General features: G+C 35.3%; 1 protein-coding gene across 4 annotated transcripts in view; it reads right to left on the bottom strand.

The window, feature by feature from the left end:
* MKLN1 (muskelin 1) overlaps positions 1-21311 on the bottom strand; it is a 378358-nt gene that overhangs the window by 102336 nt on the left and 254711 nt on the right. For 3 of the 4 annotated variants that reach the window (XM_003983064.6, XM_006929380.4, XM_003983063.6), the window contains 4 exons: positions 13486-13628; positions 12176-12264; positions 4304-4413; positions 1508-1700 (listed from right to left, as the gene is read on the bottom strand). In XM_003983064.6, the coding sequence (XP_003983113.1) occupies positions 1508-1700; positions 4304-4413; positions 12176-12264; positions 13486-13628 (535 nt within the window). Of the gene's footprint in view, positions 1-1507; positions 1704-4303; positions 4414-12175; positions 12265-13485; positions 13629-21311 lie in introns of those variants that run through there. The other variant, XM_045053280.1, reaches the window with a different exon arrangement.

Raw genomic sequence — 21311 nt, 5'->3', positions numbered from 1 at the left:
TACCAACAGGTCCCCATAAGTGAAAGGGCTCAGTTCCACAAGCCTACCCCACTTCAGACGCCAACTGCAAGTCCCAGGCCACTTATACTTCTGATTTACTGCATACGAATCTGGGGTTCCCACAACCCCCTTCAGGATGATAATAAAACCAGAGAGAGAGAGAGAGAGAGAGAGAGCGCGCGCGTTCCATGTGCTCTTCAGGCACTTCAATGTTTAGGGCTTTTCTTTTTTGGGGGGGGGAGGGGGATAGGCTCCACCACCTAGGCATTACTGATTAAAACATCAGCCACTGGTGACTGAACTCAGTCTTTGACCCCTCTCCCCTCCCCAGAGTTCAGGGTGGCGCTGAAAGTTCTAGCCCTCTGCACACGTGGTTTGTGTTTCTAGAAATCTGAGTCTATCTAGGGACCCCAGCCACCTGTCATTTCAATATCTAAGACACTCTTATCCCTCCACCAAATTCCAATAGTTTTAGGAGACAAAGACCAAATGTTTACTTGTTTTTTATTAAACCATAAGCACGTATTCTGCTCTTTGTCACTGTGAAAGTTAGTGGGAGATTTTTTAAAAGAATGCCATTCTATAACAGAGATCCTTTTTTAAAATAACAAAACAGGGTTGCCAGGGTGGCTCAGTGGGTTGAGTGTCTGACTCTTGATTTTGTCTCAGGTCATGATCTCTTAAGGGTCATGGGATCAAACCCTGTGACAGGCTTGGAGCCTGCTTAAAAAATATTTTCTCTCACTCACTCTCTCTCTCTCTCTCTCTCTCTCTCCCCCCCTCCCTCCCTCCTTCCCTCCCTCTCTCTCTCACACACTCTTGCTAAAAATAAAAAAATAAAAGAAAAAAAAAGAAAATAACAAAACATAAGACTTTAAATATTCAAATAGGTGCCATCATCCAAAACAATTACCTCTGGAGAGTATATCGTGTTCTGATATTCACATTTCTTTCAAAACCAGATTACAAACCACCCAAGAAAATCAGCAATTATGCAGCATCCATACCACACAGATATTTCCAATACAAATCTCCTAATTCATTATAGCTTTCAACTAATAATGTTTTTTTGGCATATCCAACTATCCATTATGCCAAATTATGCCATTAAAATTGATAATTGTATATCAACAAAAATACATAAAGGAATAAATAGGCCTCTAACATAGAAGGTAGCATTTAAAGCATTTTTTTAAACATTGTTTAGTGCTAGTCAATGTTAGCATTCAGAAATGCATCCTTCCATGGTTTCCTAAGATGGCAACTTAGATTTAGATATGTGAGTTCAAATATGTTTCTTTTCTGTTTTTCAAGTCTCATTATGAACCTATTTTTATATAAAAGAAGCACATAATTCAACAAGCTAACAATCTTTACAGAATGAAAAGACAGGGAAAAAAGTAAACTAATAATTGGCATAAGCTTATATTCTTTTCAAAAAACTGTTTCTTGTATATACTTGAAGTCACTCTAATAACCAAACTAAGTTTACACGTCTATAACATACCATTTACAGCTTTTTCAATCAATTCTTCACAAGCATCAAAATCACCCTTCAACACCAGTTTATCATGTAGATCTGTTAACATGGGATGTTCCAGGGCAATCCTGGTTTTTTTTTGCAGCGATTCAAAGGCCTCTGTATAGTTGTGTTGTCTAAAGTGTTTTAGGCAAAGGCGAATGGCTTCCTGTTCACGGTACTACTGGAACACAAGAGAAAGTATGAAAAGAAGAGATTTGCTTAGTTATTACTGTAGGCAATAATAAGTGACAACAAACCTAAAGTGAGCGTTTACTATGTGCTAAGCACTGTACTAACACTCTTCATTAATATCATTATCATTCCCACTTTGAAATGGCAAAACTAAAGCTTAGTCAATTGTAATCGCTTGCCAAAAGTCACAAAGTATATAGCAGAAAGATATGAAAAAGATAAATGTATACAAATATACCCACAGGTATGTATTTCATGAAGTTGAAAGATATAAAAAGATGAAACCAAACCTTGAGCCTGAACTTTTAAGAAAAGCAGAAAAACTGTTTATCAAAGACCACTGAAGACTACCAAGATTATAACGTCTATAGCTTTTACTAATCAGATTGCAATGGTGGTACTGAAAGCACAGAAACCATTACACGATACACAGAAGTCATCACGCTTTTTGTTCTTGGTTCTTAGTAATAAGTTATTACTTGAAAAGCAAATATTATCCAATGTTTATATATTTCAAAATTCACAAACAGGTTTTGTGCCTCAAAATGTTCAGAAAGAGATTACTTAAATTTTATAATTTTTTCCATGCCTGGCTACCTTATCTATTAAATAGCTATAAGGTAAACATCTCAATTAACTAGAATCCAAAAAGAATGTTGAGTTTATTAACTCTCTAATAGGATGAATGCCAGAAATACAAGCTCAGATTTTTTTGAAAAAGTAACTTCAAGAATACTTTATGAAATTTCCACAAATTTCCTAAGTTAACAAAATTAATGACAAAAAAGCAATGCATGATGACCAAACAAAAATATGATTTTCTTATAAGCATTATTCTTTAATAAGGCAAAAAATAATACTACCTTTTAGAAGATTTATAAGACTTGAAACACAAATAAGCTTACAGTTGGCTGATTTTTTTATTAATAAAATGTCAAAATATCTTTCCTTAAGTATTACAGTTAACCATGATTTTCCTTTCAAATAACAAAAGATTATTTATCCAAACTAACTTTACATTATTAATTTATTACCCTTGGCCTCTAAATAAAGATTTATCATGAATATCAAGAAACATACTAAACAGTGATACCTTTCAATCATGTTGCCTTTAGGAGTGTGAGTCGTATCCACATTTTAAGTTTTCTATCAAGTTGTATACAGATACATAGAAGGAGAAAATTTATGAAATAATAGAATTTTAATGCTTTAAGAAAAACACTAAAACTCAAAGAGGATGAAGAGTTATCTAATTTCTAGAGGTTCATAATAAATGCAGAGAACTTGAAAAGTGAACGAGGCTGAACAATTTTATGCTCTCAAATATAATCTCTCCACAAGGCTGGGGGGTGAACAGGTGAAATGTGCAACTTCCTACAATATCAAGAGATTTGTGTGAGTATGTTAAAGAAAACACACACCCACACACACCCACACACACACCATAGGCTAAAGGGAAAATTTTATTCAGTAACAGAGAAATTTAACCATTATTTTTTAAAAGAACCAACAGAATTTAGAAGATGTTACGTATGTACTATTATGTGTGTAACACTGTAAAAGTGATTTTTAATATTTAAAAATATTGTCTCTACCTTGAACGAACTTACAGTATTACAGGGAATCCAAGAATGTATGAAAAATACAGAAAATACTAAAAGTCGGCATCAATTTTAAGTTGAATATAATCAAATGCCAAAAATAAATTAGTCAAAGACTTCCTCAATTAAACTAACCAGAAAAAAGCTGAAATTCTACACTAAAAACCTAAGAATCTACATTGCTTCCCAACCTTCTAGGAGTAGATCAGTTCACCCCTACTTGAAAATAAAAATAACAGGAAGTGGTGATTGGACTAAAATTTTATTATCTTCTTGACAAGAGAGCCCCGCCCCCCAAAAAGTCATGAGTCGAATAAATATACATCAAAAACAAAAAACAAAGTATAAAGGGTATGCAAAAAACCCAGAAGATCTATTCCTCAATAATTTAAACTCACATTTTTCAGACTGCATCTATTGTATAAAATAGTCTATGAATACAACTGCTCAATATAATTCTTATACTTCCTATAAGCACAAGATCATAATATTTATAGAAACTATTTCAAATTCTTTAAAAGAAAATATGCCTATTTTATTCAACAAATACAATGGAGTAATGTATTATAAAACCAATATAGAATCAAAGCTAGTCCACTAAAAACTGTGTTTAAATATTTCTATCAATATAGGCTGAAAACAAAATTCAGGGTCAGACAGGTAGTAACATAATGCCAGACCATCTGAGTTTATATGCTGGCTTGGGCACTATACAATTGTGTGGACTTGGGTAAGATACTAAACTCTCGGTGCTCTATTTCATCATCTATAAAATAGGGATGATAATTGTACCTATCTCACAGAGTGGTAATGATTAAATACATCATAAAGATTTCTTAGCAGCTGGCAGAATGTAAATAATAAATGTTAGTTAATTAAGCATTACAGTTATTATTATTCTCAATAGCAATGAAGACAAAAGACTGACACATGTCTCCCTTTATAGGAATCAGAAACATAAAATCAGGATTTTAAAGCACAGTCCTACCTTGCTATACCAGTTGAGACAGGGCTGTACTACATCAGGATCATCAATGCCACTAAGTTCAACATACCAGATGCTAAAGTTAAAGCTGGGTCCCCAGGATAAGAGTGGAACTTTGTGAAGATAAAAAAGAAAGAAAAAGAAAAAAAAATTAACATAGTTCAAATAAAACTTTAGCAAAGTAAAATCACTATTCGAGCCTATTAAAATTCATTCAGCAAATTTTTTGAACATTTTCTAGAAGCCTAACACTGTATTATTAGGTGCTGGGGCTACAATAAAAAAAATTGAAACAAAAATAAAAATAAAGAAAATATGAATCATGCCATCTAGAGGATTCTTTGACTATAAAAACACTATAAAATAAGTTTAAAGTGCTCATTTATTTACCCCTCTAAAAACAGGACAAGGCTAGATGACTAAGTAGGCAAATTTTATCAAACCCACAATAAACAAATAATTACTATATAAATTAAACTATATCGACACACAAAAAGAGATCAAAAGTTCAATTACTTAACAAGTGGCATAACCCTGAAAACAAAACCAGAAGAAAAAGAACTTAAGGCTAATCTCAGCTAACTATATATTCAAAAATTTTTAAAAGTTGCAGAAACATTCTACCAGGTTTTCACTGTAACCAAATGGGAGTTCACTGCAGGAATGGAAGGATGGTTTAACAACAGAAGCTATATTAATAATTCACAATGTTAACAAAGTAAAAGAGAAATGTGTTTGATAACTTCAAATAGCGCTAAGAGTAAATTAATAATATTCATTTCCTATTCATTAAAAAAACCCTTTTAATATATAAGAAATAGAAGGCAAAATAAAACTACCTAAGCTAGATTTTTTTTTTAATATCAAAGGCCTCAAAAACTGAACTTAACGGAGAAACATTACATGTTGCCACTCAAGTCAGGAATCAGACAAAGCCCAATTATCTCTATTATGCAACACTATATGGGAGATCTTATCAAATGTGGTGAGAAAAAAATGCAAATTAAAAAATATTAACACTTGAGGAAGATAAACCTATCTTCTTAAATAATTCAAGAGATTCAACAGGAAAACTTAAGTTTGTATGCAAGGTAAACATAAAAATCAGTTTTCCCTCTACTTATAATAACCAACTAGAAAATATAATGAAAAAGTCCTGTTTAAAATGGCCAAAAGAACTTACAATATCTCAGAAGAAAGTTTAAAATATGCAAGATCTATTTAAGAAAATATAGAGTTTTACTTAAGAAATGAAAAAAACGAAATGACATACTACGTTCCTAAACGGAAAAACTCAATGTTGTAAACATCTCAGTTCCTCTCAATTATAAATTTAATGTAATCTCAATCAAAGTCTCAATGGTACATATCCATTTTATTCTTTAAAGATTATAAATAATCTATGCGTGGGGCTCGAACTCACAACCCCAAGAGTCGCATGCTCCACTGACTGAGCCAGACAGACACCCAATATTCATTTATCTCTTGTCATGTAATTGAACAAATTGGTTTTTAAAAAATGAGTAACACAAGAATATCCAAAAGAAAGTAAACATTCTAAAAATACATAGTAATTACAAGTTTGATATTAGTGGGGGAAAAGGAAGATAAATTACTGAAGCAGAAAAGTATATCCAAAAATCTCAAGATTCAGAGGAATTTACCTACCACAGGATGAAGGTAACATTTCACTTCAGTAATGACAGAACAAAGTAAAGGTTTTAAACATACGATCTACTGTGTCTTGGGGACCCCTGCAACCTTTTCAGGATGTACCAAGTGGTCAAAACCATTGTTTATAATAAGACTAAGATTTTATCATTATTTATCATTACATTTTTAACTGTACTGACATTTGCACTCTTGGTGAAAAGACAATGGTGAGTATAACTTCCGACACATCAGCAGTGCCATGAAAAGCAGTAGCATGAAAATGTGTTAGTATTCTTGATACAGTAGAGACTGCACTGTATTCCTCACCATCATATACTCGCAGTTAAAAAAAGTAAAATACTGGGGCACCAAGGTGGCTCAGGAGCTAAGGTATACTAACTACATCAGTCGGTTAAGCGCTCGACTTCAGCTCAGGTCATGATCTCACAGTCTGTGGGTTCAAGCCCCACATTTGGCTTTGTGCTGATAGCTCAGAGCCTGGAGCCTGCTTTGGATTCTGTGTCTCCCTCTCTCTCTTCCCCTTCTCCGCTTGTGCTCCCTCTCTCTCAAAAATAAACATTAAAAAAAAATGTTGAAAAAGAAAAGCATGGGGGAGGGGGGGCCTGGATGGCTCAGTCAGTTAAGTGTCTGACTTTGGCTCAGGTCATGATCTCACGTTCGTGGGTTTGAGCCCTGTGTCGGACTCTGTGCTGAACGTTTGCTCAGAGCCTGGAGCCTGCTTTGGATTCTGTGTCTCCTTCGCTCTCTGTCCCTCCACCGCTTGCACTCTGTCTCACTGTCTCTCAAAAACAAGTAAATGCAATAAAAAAAATTTTTAAAGGAAAGAAAAGTACAAGGTCACCTGGGTGGCTCAGGCTCAGTCGGCTGAGCATCCGACTCTTGATTTCGTCTCAGGTCATGATCCCAGGGTTGTGAGATCAAGCCCCGCATTGGACTCCATGCTGAGTGTGGAGCCTGCTTAAGATTCTCTCCCTTTGCCCCTCTTCCCTGCTCACTCTCTCTCCCTCCCTCTTTATTTTTTAAAATAAAAACATTTTTAAAGGACAATTCATTTAAGAATGTCTTTGATGACGCAATAAAAATTTTTAATAAATTCCTAACATTAAGGACAAATCTTTTTAATATTCTGTGTGACAAAATGGCAAGTACACATAAAGCACTTCCGCTGTATACCAAAGCATGGCGGTTACCTCAAACAAAAGAACCCGTACAGCTGTTTGAGTTATGAGCTATAATTGTCATTTGTCCCCACCACCACCAATAGGATACAATTTCCTCTTAAAAGAAAAAGTTATAGGCAATCTATGATTATTGAGTTTGGGGTATATGCCAGATATTTATCAATCATTTCAAAGAAAACAACTGACAATATTTGTTGCCAAGGATAAAGTTCAAGCTTTCAAGGAAAAATGAGAATTTCAGAAAATTGGTATCTAAGGTTGTGAATTTAACTACTTTTAGGCAATTTCTGATGAGACTGATGGTGATACATTAATGACCATGATTTTTTTAATATTACAGAATGAAATGTTTCCACATTTGGGAGATCTGCATAACTCAGTAAACTGTATTTCTAAATGAACAATGAATGATGTTACAAAACCATGCACGGATAAAAGACTAACTCAAAGTGTAAGATAAGCCAATGGGTTTTAATGTAACACTAATATGGTTCAGAATGAATAATGTAACTATTCAGAAGCTAACACTTGTCAAGTTTTAAGTACCAAAACAGAACAGCCATCATATTTGACATCAAACCTATTGATTTCCAAGTCCACTGCTCTCTTTTAGCACATCGTGCTCAATGAGGAGCTACGTCAGATGACTTCCTATCTGTGTGAGTGAAGAAACACAGAGGCAGTAGCCACCAGTTATTAGGATATATGACTGACTATTAGGATGTTTAATATGGCTTTCAGTTTACATGTGCAAACGACAAAAATGTCAAAAAGTTTTATACCACTGAATACTAAATTATCATCATTGTTTTGGTGTTCATTCCTTTATGTAGCAGTACCATTTAAAAAGTAAAAAGTTGATCTATTACATCACAGCAATAACCATTAAGTAGTAGGAGTCAAAATAAAACAGGATTCTAAACCCAAGGCCAAAAGAACATATAGTCTCTAAGTATAACCAGACATTAGTTAGTAATTTGAAGTTCCAGGTCCAAGTTCAATAAGATTTGGAGGAAAAAAAATATCTTAATATATCTTACTCAAGTCCCAGTAAAATGTTCACTTTATTAAAGACCTTTTAGCAATTGTGTTTTAGTGAGATTTTGTCTATATACTGGATGACCCAACAGAAATATTTCTAGACTAATATTAGTTATAATGCTTAAAACCTTTCAGAGAACAAGAAAATCATATATTAAAGATGAAGAGTATAATTTTTTAACAAATTGAAGGGCTCTATAAAGAATAAGCAGAGTAATGTACACTCACTTCAAATTTTACAAATGATTTTTATAGCATTAATAATTCTAATAATACATAATAGACATACTACACATTATATTTCTGAAATCTAGGGGCGCTTGGGTGGCTCGGTTGAGCGTCCAACTTCAGGTCATGATCTCGCAATCTATGGGTTCGAGCCCCATGTTGGGCTCTGTGTTGACAGCTCAGAGCCTGAAGCCTGCTTCAGATTCTGTGTCTCCCTCTCTGGCCTTCCCCTGCTCGTGCGCTGTCTCCCTCTCCTCAAAAATAAATATTTTTTTAAAAGTTAAAAAAAAAAAGAAAAAGAAATTTAAATGTGATCTGCAGCTTGAAGCACATGTCCTTTGCTCCCCAATGAAAGATGCCTTTGCTCCCCCCTCAAATAAAGATTAGAAACTGCTAATACACATCCTAAGGCTAAGAGTTTGCATCCTAGGGCTCAACCATCAGTTTTCCTCACGGCACAATCAGACACGGATATGATCAGGATCAGTGCTTCCCAAACTTCTTCATAATGACATGCACAAACAGTGATAATGTTTATGGAAAACAAGGATAAGAGCCTGCAGGCTCTTGTTACTCTAGGATCAAGGGGGAGGGGGGTCAACACCTCAGCACAATGAAATGCATCTGTGACACATTCAGTGTGCTTTAGCAGTATCCCTTAGGAAGCTCTTAGCTAGATGGCTAAAACAGCTGTTAGAAGATGACAGTAATTTTAAAGTTCTGAAAGATCATCTTAAAAGTTCAAGACTAACCACTCTGAAAGGATGCATCTATTCTCTTATAGAGTTAATAAGTATACAAAACATCTAGCACAGTAACTGGCATGCAGTAAGTGCTCAATAAATGTCAGCTATTATTATTATAAGCTATTACTACTATATTAATTTTCCTCTTAATAGTACACTTTTTAAAATGTCACCTTTCCACATGCTTTCATAAAGGGCCACCATCAGGGCACTCACACCCGTCCCAGACTTAGTATTCATTCTAGACTTCTAAATACTTTTGAGGATCCAGAATGCAGGCCCAATCCAGCCAGAGCTGAAGCTTCTCCCTGAAGCCCCCACAACTATCCAGGCTGCAAAAATCCAAAAAGTCCACAGAAATCCAAGTCATTCTAACAATTTATGCCAAGCAGGCAAACAAATATCTGCTAAATCACCACCAAGAGACAGCTACACATCACAAGTGCTTTTTCAGAATGACCTTTTAAGAAAACAGTGATAAACTAAAAATACTAACCTAATAGTTTCACATTTACCTTATTTTCAAACAAAACATATCAAGAGAATGTTGAAAAGACTAGAAAGCAAACACACAGCTGACCATTACTAACATCTTTTAATAGAAAAGAAATATGAAGTTATCTAAATATTAATATCCTAAATATCATGAGTTAGTAAGTGCCTATAATCACTTGAAAAGCTCAAGTTAACATTTGCCTGAAAACCATGAAACTAACCCAGGGTTAAGTAAAAGGCATCATTATACTCTGTAATTAAAGGCTGACAAAAAGGGCTGGAAAGAGGTCCAATTTCTTGTCTTTGGGCAGTTGAATGTCTAACTCATCCAGAAGAGACCTCTGTTTTACAAATTTTTAAGAAACTATGCAACTTCCCTAAATAGATATTTATTCACACTTCTTCTAATGACAAATACTAGAAGACTGAGAGCTATAGCAGTACATATTTTCCTTAAATGTAAACCAAAGACTGTAGGTATCATGCAAAAAAGCACAAATAAAGCACATAAAGAAATTTCATTTTGTATGACGAAGCAAAATAGAAGCTGAAGAAGTACTTTATAGGAAAATATAAGATATTTCACTACTTGTATATCTGAAACACGTAACTATGCAAAGGACTGTAGGAGCCAGCGGTCCACAAACTGAGGAAAGCAGTACTTGGTTAAAAAAAAAAAAAGAAAAAAGGACCAAGAGTTAAACATAGTAAAAAAATCTGCTTCTTCATAAATTCTCACAGGAAAACAGGAAATAGGTTTTTATTTACAATTATTCATTATAATAACAGAAACTATAGTTATAAAAGAAAGCACAGTGGATAGCCCAAATATCCTTTTTTTTTTAAATTAAAAAAAATTTTTTTAATGTTTGTTATTTTTGAGAGAGAGAGAGAGAGAGAGAGAGAGAGAGGGCGTGCGCGCGCGCACATGAGCAGGGAGGGGCAGAGAGAGAGAGAGAGAGAGAGAGAGAGAGACAGACAGACAGACAGACAGAATGTGAAGCAGGCTCCAGGCTCTAAGCTGCCAGCACAGAGCCCGATGAGGGGTTCAAACTCGTGAACTGCAAGATCATGACCTGAGCCAAAGTCAGACGCTTCACTGACTGAGCCACTCAGGGGCCCATGGATAGCCCAAATATTCTAAGAATAGCTTTCCCTGTAGAGTAGTCTTTATTAAGACCTTAATATATTCTTTTTGCCCAATAGAACTATTTGATTCAATGAAATGAACAGGCCACCTCTTGATAGGTTGGCAATGACAATGAGGTACACTACTTGTTCCAAAAGAGGAATTTTTCTCTCAAATCAAAACATGGGATTCCAGCTTTTATTACTATTCTTCTCTGAAGGATCTAATTCACTCTAATTTTAAGATAATATTGTCATAGTTATGCAACATAGATACAAATTAAAATTGTCAAGTCCTCAACTTTTCTACCTTCTAAATAATAAATCCTAAAGAAAAGCAAAATAACCCTAAAATTAATAATTTTAAGGAAGCATTACAAATACTGTCTTAAGCTAAATAAATACATGCCTTAGGTAGTATTTTTTAAACATTACAATGCACCATATTAGTGGGCCGTAAAATTAGTTTAATGAGGAAAAAAAAAGACAAAAAACAGAATAGGAGGGGCACCTGGGTGTCTCAGTCAGTTAAGCGTTAACTCTTGGTTAACTTTTGGTTAACTCTTGGTTTTGGCTTAGGTCATAATCTCAGGCTCTGTGCTGACAGTGCAGAGCCTGCTTGAGATTCTCTGTCTCCCTCTCCCTCTGCCCCTCCCCAACTCACACTCTCTCTTTCTTCAAATAAATAAATAAATAAATAAAGTTAAAAAAAAAAAAAGAAGAGGAAATAGCCATAATATATTGCCTTAAAGAATTCATCAGTATTTAGTTTAGAATATTATAGCTTTACAATTTGATGAATCCTCTATGAAACAATCAAAGCTGAAACAAGTCACTTATCTCATTAAACCTTTTTTCTTTTAAGTTTATTTATTTATTTTGAGGGGGGGAGGAGGGACAGAGAGAGAATCCCAAGCAGACTCCACAACGTCAGCACGGAACCTGAAGGGGGGCTCAAGTCCACAAACCTTGAGATCATGAACTGAGCCGAAATCAAGAGTTAGATGCTTAACTGACTGAGCCACCCAGGTGCCCCTCTCATTAAACCTTCTAAGAAAACTTTCAAATGAAAAAATATTTAGAAAAGGTCCCACTTGAAATAATTGTCATTTAGTTATAGATGTATAAAGTAAGGATCAGAAAACTTTTTCTGCAAAAGGCCAAGCAGTAAACATTTTGTCTCTTGCAACTATTCAACTATGTCTTTGTTGCGCAAAAGCAAGATACAGACTTATATAACCAGTGAATAACAAGTGTGGCAGTGTTCTCAAAATGTTTTAAAAAACAGGAGTCCTGAAGGATTCAGCTCAGCCCACAGGCTGTAGTTTGCTGACTGATGGTATGAAGAATTTATTTCTATTTCAGAATGCTGAAAACCTTACCTATTTTAATGAATCGACAAGGGAACATCTGTTCATCAATTTTATGCTTCAAGGTGAATGTTTCTTTGTTATAATCATTCTTTAAGCCACTGTGAATTAAAAATAAGGTTATTAAACACACTAAAACAAATTCAGATCTTAAGGTTAAACAAAATACATGACCAAGACAACGTAAAGTAGTAGTTGAACATGAGAATATAGGTCAAAACTTGTACATTCACATCAACTGCATTGTAACTGTGTTCTCTTAGTTATATAAAGGTTGATGAAAAATGTTCAGTGTTAATTAAAGGATGTGGCTACAGTGCAGGGAAATGTGTGATAGGACCTAGTATTCTTAGTGTATAACTGAAAATGACATAAAATATGTAAGCAGTAAGAAAAAAATTAAAAATAATCACACTCACATCTGTCAACTTAGAGCCAAATATTAGAAAATTCTGATTAAGATGCCAATAATGTTCCTTTTATAGCTCAACAAATTTTCAAAGACAACCTTACTCCATTAGTTTAATAGCATCCACTTCACCCTAAATAAAAATAAATCCATATCACCTAATATAAACAACTAGGATTGAAACACAAGTATTTATGGGAAAGTCACTTACCTTCAGGTTGCCTTATGTCCTAAAACACTTTCATGACTTAAATCAAATGCAGTATAGATGTAATATTTACTCATATAAAATGCTGTGCTGATGGGACATATTATATCATAAATACATTCTAAAATAATATGGTTTTAGTTGCCCACTCTACTGGCTATCTGATTTTTCATGATCTATGGGGCAAATTAATACTTTCATTCCTCGTGGTCTATGTTGTGAAAACTCATATTTACTGAGCTCCTTCCAAGTGGCAGGTACTGTGCTAGTCTTATACCTTTTCTCTTTCTAGTCTCTAATTTTTACTAAATGACCAAAATATTATTTCTGGATTAGGGCAATTGATCTTAATGTTTTGGATAGAGTCTATAATTTTTATAGCAAAGATTTTTATTAACGCTGAAAATACTACTGAGCTCATTTACAGTTCAAAAATAAGACTGAAAAATAAGTACGAAAAAAGAAACCCAAATTTTATTCTTTATTTTTTAGTAACAATATTTAGTAGTGGCTGTTGGTTAAAAAAAAAAAAAAGCTAACTCAAGCCACAATATTAAAATAAGGCACTAGAAATACAATAGTAGAAATACTCTTTTCTCCCTTGAAAGAAAAAATCAAACCATGCAGATTTAGCCACAAAGAGACAAAACTAAGACTACAACTTGTTTAAAAGAGAACTCTTTCTTCCCCATAATCATAACTCACCTGGACAACAACTCTGTCATATTTTCTTCATTCATTCCACCGAAGACTTTAAATTTCTTCAAATTGCAGACATGAGTTTTCTCATATTTTCCAAATGTGATGTTCTGGACTATAGCAGGCCTTTCAAGTTTCAGAATCAAGTACTAAAAAAAACAAAAACAAAAAAACTAAGCAAGTTATATCCTCCTTTGTTTAGAACAGTTAGACAACTTTAGAAGTGAAACCTTTGGACAGTTAGCAGAGGAATGTGTAAGACCCGTCCCATCCATCCTGCACTGATAGACTGTGTTTTTAAAGCTGACGAAGAGAATTCAACAGCCCTGTATAGGCTACCATACCACCACCACTTTCTCCCAGCTAACTACATCATCCTGAACACTGTAGATGAAGGGGGGAGAAAAGGACTAGTAAGCTACCTTCTAATCAAGGCATGCCATTCAGTAAAAGATATACAGACTAAGAATTACCAAATAAAACAAGATTAGATTGCAAAAGCAGCAATCACATTTTCTCATCAACTATATTCTGAGTGGTAAAATGTTAAACCTAAAAACAAACTTAGGGGTACCTGGGTGGCTCAGTCAGTTAAGCGTCAGACTTCCGCTCAGGTCATGATCTTTGGGTTTGTGAGTCTGAGCCCAGTGTCGGGCTCTGTGCAGACAGCTCAGAGCCTGGAGCCTGCTTCAGATTCGGTGTCTCCCTCTCTCTCTGCCCCTCCCACGCTATGTCTCTGTCTCTCAATAATAAATAAACGTTAAAAAAAATAAAATAAATTAAAAAGTAAACAAGAGATTTACTAACCACCCCTGCCAATTTTTAAAAATTAAAAAACCTGGACCTACTGTAGATATGTCTAATGTAGCTCAAGATTTCCTGTTATACACTAAATAAAATGGAGTCATTTAGGGAATACATTTTACATTATGTAGATTGTTTCATTTATAAAAATCAAGAAGGAAATATGGAGAAAGAAGTATTCAGGAAAATGATTCAGATGGCTTTTGCAGTGGCTTCATGCTAATAATGGGTAATACAGGTGACAAATGTAGAAGAGTAAAATTGGTGGTTGTTCCTACTTCCTACCATGCACAGAAAATGAACTCAGAATGGATCAAAACCGATCCAAAATCAGTCCTTTAGAAGCAAAGATCTAAATGGAAGAGCTAAAACTATAAAGTTCTTAGATGCAAATAGAGGTAAATATGAGATTCTGGATTTGGCAGTGATTTCTTAGATATGATATCAAAAGCACAAGCAACAAAATCTAAAATAAATTGCCCTTCGTTAAAATTAAAACTTTTGTGCATCAAAGGATACTACCAATAAAGTGAAAATATAACCTACTGAATGGGAGATACTCCTCCATTGCTTATCTGTTCTCTAGCATACAGTTAGTTGTATCCTTAAGAAACTTTGAATTAACAAAAATCATATTACCATACCTATTACTTTGATATGGATAAAAAGAATAGCAATCTTAAGTTTTCTGTGGCAATTCTGATAATAAATTTGAATTGCTACCTAAAATGTGAAGAATATATAAACAGTTGTTACGGTGTAGTGGTTAAAGCCTTGACTTTGCAGTCAGTGAATCACTAGAGAGGCTTTTAACTTGAAATAACAGAAGGTCCTATTATAGTGGGTTCAAACAAATCAAATCCCTCCTTCCCCTCTCCCCCAAAACTAGAGTTAGACAGCTTCTGGTGAAAGTTGAGTGGCTCACAATTGGCTGACTCTGAGATGCTCTTGATTTGTTTTTAAAATTTATTTAAATCAAAGTTAATTAACATAGTGCAATAATGGTTTCAGGTGTAGAATTTAGTGATTTATCATTTACATATAACACCCAGTGCTCACCCCATCAAGTTCCCTCTGTGGTACCCATCACCCATTTATCCTATCCCCCACCCACCTCCCCTGCAGCAACCCTTAATTGATTTGTTCATGATTGCACAGTGGTTGTTTCAGTATCAGATAGCAAAGAGGTAGCTTTTTTTTTTTTTTTTTTTTTAAGGCAAAACTGTAACCCCACAGTAAACTTCTGCTTACATCTCAGAATTCTGTCATGTATCTACCTTTGGCAGGAAGGTGGCTAGGAAAAACTGGGTTGAAAACGGTGGCTGGGTCAGCCAACCAACAATATCAACCAGACTGATTTTTAAAGTCACATCTGTCCGTGATTAGTGTTGTAATGATGGTTAAGTTAGCCTTTCTAAGCCAAAATTTCCTCACCTTTAAGATAAGGATAAAGAGGATACTTATTATTATTATTAAGATACTACTTCTAATTCTCTTATTCCTACTAAAGTGAGAATGCATGTAAAAATCTGAGCAATGTGCCAGACAAGGGAGTTTAGTGCTCACAACATGTTAACTCTGATTTTATCATCATCATTATCATCATAATCTTTCATGTCAACATCAGCTTCATTCTTTTGTGGAGGTAAAATTGACATTACATAAAACTGATCATTTTAAAATGTGCATGTTAGTGGCATTTAATACATTCACAGTATTGTGCAACTATTCTATCTATCTAGTTCCAAGGTATTTTTATCACTCCATAAGGACGCCTGAGAGTGTCTCCTGTTTCCCTTAACCCAGCTCCCGGCAATTACTAATCTGCTTTCTGCCTTTGTGAATTTACCTGTCCTGGATATTTTGTATAAATGGAATCCTATAATACATAACCTCCTATATCTGACTTCTTTCCCTTCGCATGTTTTTGAGGTTCATCCATGTTGTAGCATGTAACAGTACTCCATTCCTTTTTATGACTGAAAAGTATTCCATTTTATAGAAATGCTTCATTTTGTTAATCCATTTATCAGTTGATGGGCATTTAGGGTTGTTTCTATTTTGGCCATTGTGAGTAGTGCTGCTCTGAACATATGTGTACAAGTGTTTGGATACGTTTTCTCATTTCTTTGGAGTATACACGTAGGAGTAGACCTTCTGGGTCGTATAGTAATTCTGTGTTTAACTTTTTGAGGAACTGCCAAACTATGTTCTGTATCATCTGCACCATTTTCATTTCCACCAGCAATGTCTGAGAGAGTTCCATTTTCTCTATGTCCTCACCAACCATCATTATCTTCTGGGGTTTTTTTTGTTTTTGGTTTTGGTTTTTAATTATAGCCATCTTAGTGTGGTGTGAAGTTGTATTTCTTTGTGGTTTGAATTTGCACTTCCCTGATGATTAGTGATACATCTTTCTATGTGCCTGTTCGTCTTTTATCTTCCTTGGGAAAAAGGCTGTTGAGGTCCTTTGCCATTTTCAAATTGGGCTGCCTTTTTTGTTGTTGAGTTGTAAGAATTCTTTATATTTCTGGATACTAACCCTTATTAGGTTTATTATTTGCAAATATTTTCTCCCATTCAGTAGGTTATATTTTCACTTTATTGGTAGTATCCTTTGATGCACAAAAGTTTTAATTTTAACGAAGGGCAATTTATTTTAGATTTTGTTGCTTGTGCTTTTGATATCATATCTAAGAAATCACTGCCAAATCCAGAATCTCATATTTACCTCTATTTGCATCTAAGAACTTTATAGTTTTAGCTCTTCCATTTAGATCTTTGCTTCTAAAGGACTGATTTTGGATCGGTTTTGATCCATTCTGAGTTCATTTTCTGTGCATGGTAGGAAGTAGGAACAACCACCAATTTTACTCTTCTACATTTGTCACCTGTATTACCCACTATTAGCATGAAGCCACTGCAAAAGCCATCTGAATCATTTTCCTGAATACTTCTTTCTCCATATACTCAACCAGTAGTAGTTTCCTTCCTCATTTTTATAAATGAAACAATCTACGTAATGTAAAATGTGTTCCCTAATTAACTGACCCCATCTCCATCTTTCTCATTAACCCACACTCCCTCTCATTCCTGTCTCCTTTCTCTGGTCATCCTTTAAAGTCTCAGTTTAGATGTCAGCCTCCCCTGACAGCTGGTTAGGTACAATGTTGTAACTAATATTAAAAATGAGTTTTTATACATCTGTTGTGCACCATCCATCACTCCATATATGATACCCCAAAATCCAGCAGGAAGTTGTTACATATATATAATTTTATTAATAACTAAATCGAATTTTTGTTATTAAAAAGTTACGTAAATAGGGGTCCCTGGGTGGCTCAGTCGGTTAAGCTCCCAACTCTTGATTTCTGCTCAGGTCATGATCTCACAGTCATGGGAACGGGCCCTGCACTGGGCTCTGCATTGAGCATGGAGCCTGCTTAGGATTCTCTCTCTAATACCTTCCATGCTTGCTTGCTCCTCCACCCCACCCCCAAAAGTTGCTTAAGGAAAATTAAACTCTCTAATCGGAAGCAAACCATAGTAATTTGATAGAAACCCTTCTTAGGTAAAAATTTTAATGTTTGGGGCACCTGGCTGCCTCAGTCAGTACAGCATGCAACTCTTAATCTCAGAATTGTGATTTCAAGCCCCACGTTAGGTATGGAGACAATTAAAAAAAAAAAAAAAAAACAAAAAACTGAAGCAACCTAAATGCTCTGGGAAATTAGTTAAGCTTAATAAAATATTTTTTGAAATTTTAATTTTCAATCACATTTGGCTTTATTCATAATGAAATAATAATTCCCATTTTCCAACTCTTGAATATAAATGCTGAGTAGTGTTACTATTAAACAATGTTGTCCTATAGTTAAATAGGTTTTCATTAGTTTTAATTTGGAGAAATAACTGCTGTAGATATAGCAATACAAACTAAAAAAATTTTTAAAAATTGAAGTTCATTAAGAACAAACATTTTAGAAAAACTACTTTAGAACCTATTAGAGGGGGCAAGAGGGGGCTGCCCCAAGATGGGCCACTATGGCATAAAGATTATTTCAAGTTAAAAGTAATCAAAACCTGGGGTGCCTGGATGGCTCAGTCAGTTAAGCCATCTGACTCGATCTGGATTCTGGTCATGATCTCAGAGTTTGTAAGACAGAGCCCTGTGTCAGGCTCTGCGCTGATAGCTCAGGGCCTGCTTGGGATTCTGTCTCTCCCTCTCTCTCCCCCTCCCTGCTTGCTCTCTTTCTCTCTCAAAATAAATAAACTTAAAAAAAAAAGTAATCAAAACCCAGCAAATACAGGAAAAGCTCTCTATCTCCCCCTCAACTGCCAAAATTTACATTGGAAAGGAGCACCTGTACCAGGAAGAGAGAGCTATTAACAGAAACTCTCCTTTACCTAAGGAATTTATCTGCATAACAGGACAATCTTGTTCTTCCAAACGTCTCTTTTTCTAAGGTCTCCCCATTATATCCTCAGGCCCTACCCCTCGCCTCAGCTCATATAAGCTTCCTGTTGCCTGTCTTTGGATTTTCATGTCTGTGTGGATGCCCCACATGTATACCTATTAAATTTTATTTTCTCCTGTTAATCTGTCTCATGGCAATTTGATTCTAAGTCCAGTTAGAAGAACCACAGGGCAGAGGAAGGCCTTCCTCCCTGATACTATATATCAACCTTTGAATTGTGAGTATATAAATATTAATACATTAATTTTATAATAAAACATAATGTACCACAATCTCTTTTCCAAAAGTGGGGGGCACACCAAAAATTCAGCCACAGAATTAAGCAAGCAATGAAAAAAAATTTTAATGTTTAAAACTTGTTCACAATTTCAAACTTAAGAGATTTTTTTCAATGTGAGAAAGGTGATTTTAAAAATCATTTTTAATCAGGGGCACCTGGGTGGCTCAGTCAGCTAGGCGTCTGACTTTGGCTCTGGTCATGACCTCATACTTTGTGAGTTCAAGCCCCACACTGGGCTCTGTGCTGTCAGTTCAGAGCCTGCTTCAGATCCTCTGTCTCCCTCTCTCTCTCTGCCCCTCTCCTGCCTATTCTCTCCTCTCTCTCTCAAAAAGAAACATCTAAAAAAATGATTAAAAAAATAAAGAAGAATTGCTGAATCAAATATTTGTGTACATCTAACATACTTATATTTTTATTTCTAAGAGGCAGAGCCCTACAAAGAACTGAGTAAGACAAATGTACTCTCCATATTGAGAGCCTTTGCCAGATTATATTTCAAAGACTGTAATAATTCAGATTTTCAATTTCAGATTTTCAAATGTATAGGTACCCTTCTTCCCAAATTCCTGCAACAATGAGTGTTACCATTCTTTGAATTATCTCTATAGACATTTTAAATAATCTATAGGCTAAAAAAGAAAAACACTATAAAACTTGATATGACATGAAAAGGAAATATCTGAAGGCACAGAATACCAGAGTGAACAGAAGCAACCTCTGGGGGAAGTGCATGCTCGCTGATGAAGGGCAACCAATAAGCTGTAAAGCAGGTCCTAGCTCCAAAGCTTTTAGCGTGCAGCTAAGTGCACTCTTAGAGCAGACACAGCAGCAGTCAGAAAGTAAAGAAACCAGGAAAGTAAAGTTGGGGACCCATGAAAGTTGAAGAAAGTGGCATTTCAAGGTTCTCCAGAAAAACAAAACAGAAACAGGAGGCTGAGAAATCCCATAAAATGTGATCTGCAAGCTGGAGAACCAGGTAAGGGAATCCTCCAACCCCAGGCAAACCTTGGGATAACTGCAGTCCTGGCCTACACCTTGAGTGCAGCCTTGAGCCAGAACCGCCCAGCAACGTCCCTCTCAGATTCCTGACCCTGAGTAACAGTGTGAAGTAATAAATGCTTGTTTCTAACTGCTAACTTTGGGGTAACTTATTACACAGCAATAGATAATACAGCATCCAAGGCCAAAATAAATATTAACAGTTCCATTTATTAAGTAGTTAAGTCCAAACAGCTTAATAAGCGTTTATGTACTGACAACTTAGTAGCCATTTGAAAAACAACAGACATAAATTAATACAAAAATATTTGTATTTCATTCCTAGATAAATACAAGTACCTACTAATGTGCTTTGTGTACCTGCTGGACAGCGCACAACGACGCAAACATTTGAATTAGACTAGAATCTATCTACCACTCATATTTCCTAAACCACATTGATTTTCTATGTAATAATTGTTTGTTTATCACAGCAAACGAAATTCTCAGCCAACACAGAATTTTGCCATGGCACCACTGAAAGGGAAATACAGAAATTAGTAAGACACAATGCTACTTTTCAAAGATCTTACTTACAACCTAACGAAGAAAACACACACTAACAACTAACCACAACACAAAGTAGAATGAAAGGATTTGAAAAGTTTGAAAAAAGAAAAAAAGGATTTCACATTAACTAGTAATAGAGTAATGCTTCCATTTACCCATCACCTTCAGAAAATGAGGCTTCCAAATAATACAAACTATAAAATTTGGAAATCTGGAAATAAAACACTTTTTGGATAACCCTAAAACCTTATTTTTATTGATGAAGAAATACAATCCTAGAGACATGAACTCTCTGACTTCAAATTACATAGAGTCAATGGTAGATTATTTACAACAATATGAGATAGAGACAGAAGGGATATAAAACATAGTTAAGGGGTGCCTGGGTGGCTCAGCTAGTTAAGCGTCTCTTTAAAAAAATTTTTTTTTTTTTAACATTTCTTCAGTTTTGAGAGACAGAGCATGAGTGGGACAGGAGCAGTGAGAAAGGGAGACACAGAATCTGAAGCAGGCTCTGATCTGTCAGCACAGAGCCTGACGCAGGGCTCGAACTCACAAACGGAGATCATGACCTGAGCCAAGTAGGAAGCTTAATCGACTGAGCCACCCAGGCACCCCCACATCTGACTCTTATTCTCAGCTCAGGTCATGATCTCACGATTCACAGGTTAAAGATCTGAGTAGGGCTCAGGGCTCACAGCGCAGACCCTCCTTGGGATTCT

Source organism: Felis catus, chromosome A2, assembly GCF_018350175.1.
Source record: "Felis catus isolate Fca126 chromosome A2, F.catus_Fca126_mat1.0, whole genome shotgun sequence".
In the NCBI taxonomy this organism is placed as follows: domain Eukaryota; kingdom Metazoa; phylum Chordata; class Mammalia; order Carnivora; family Felidae; genus Felis; species Felis catus.
This window is presented reverse-complemented; position numbering and strand designations above follow the sequence as displayed.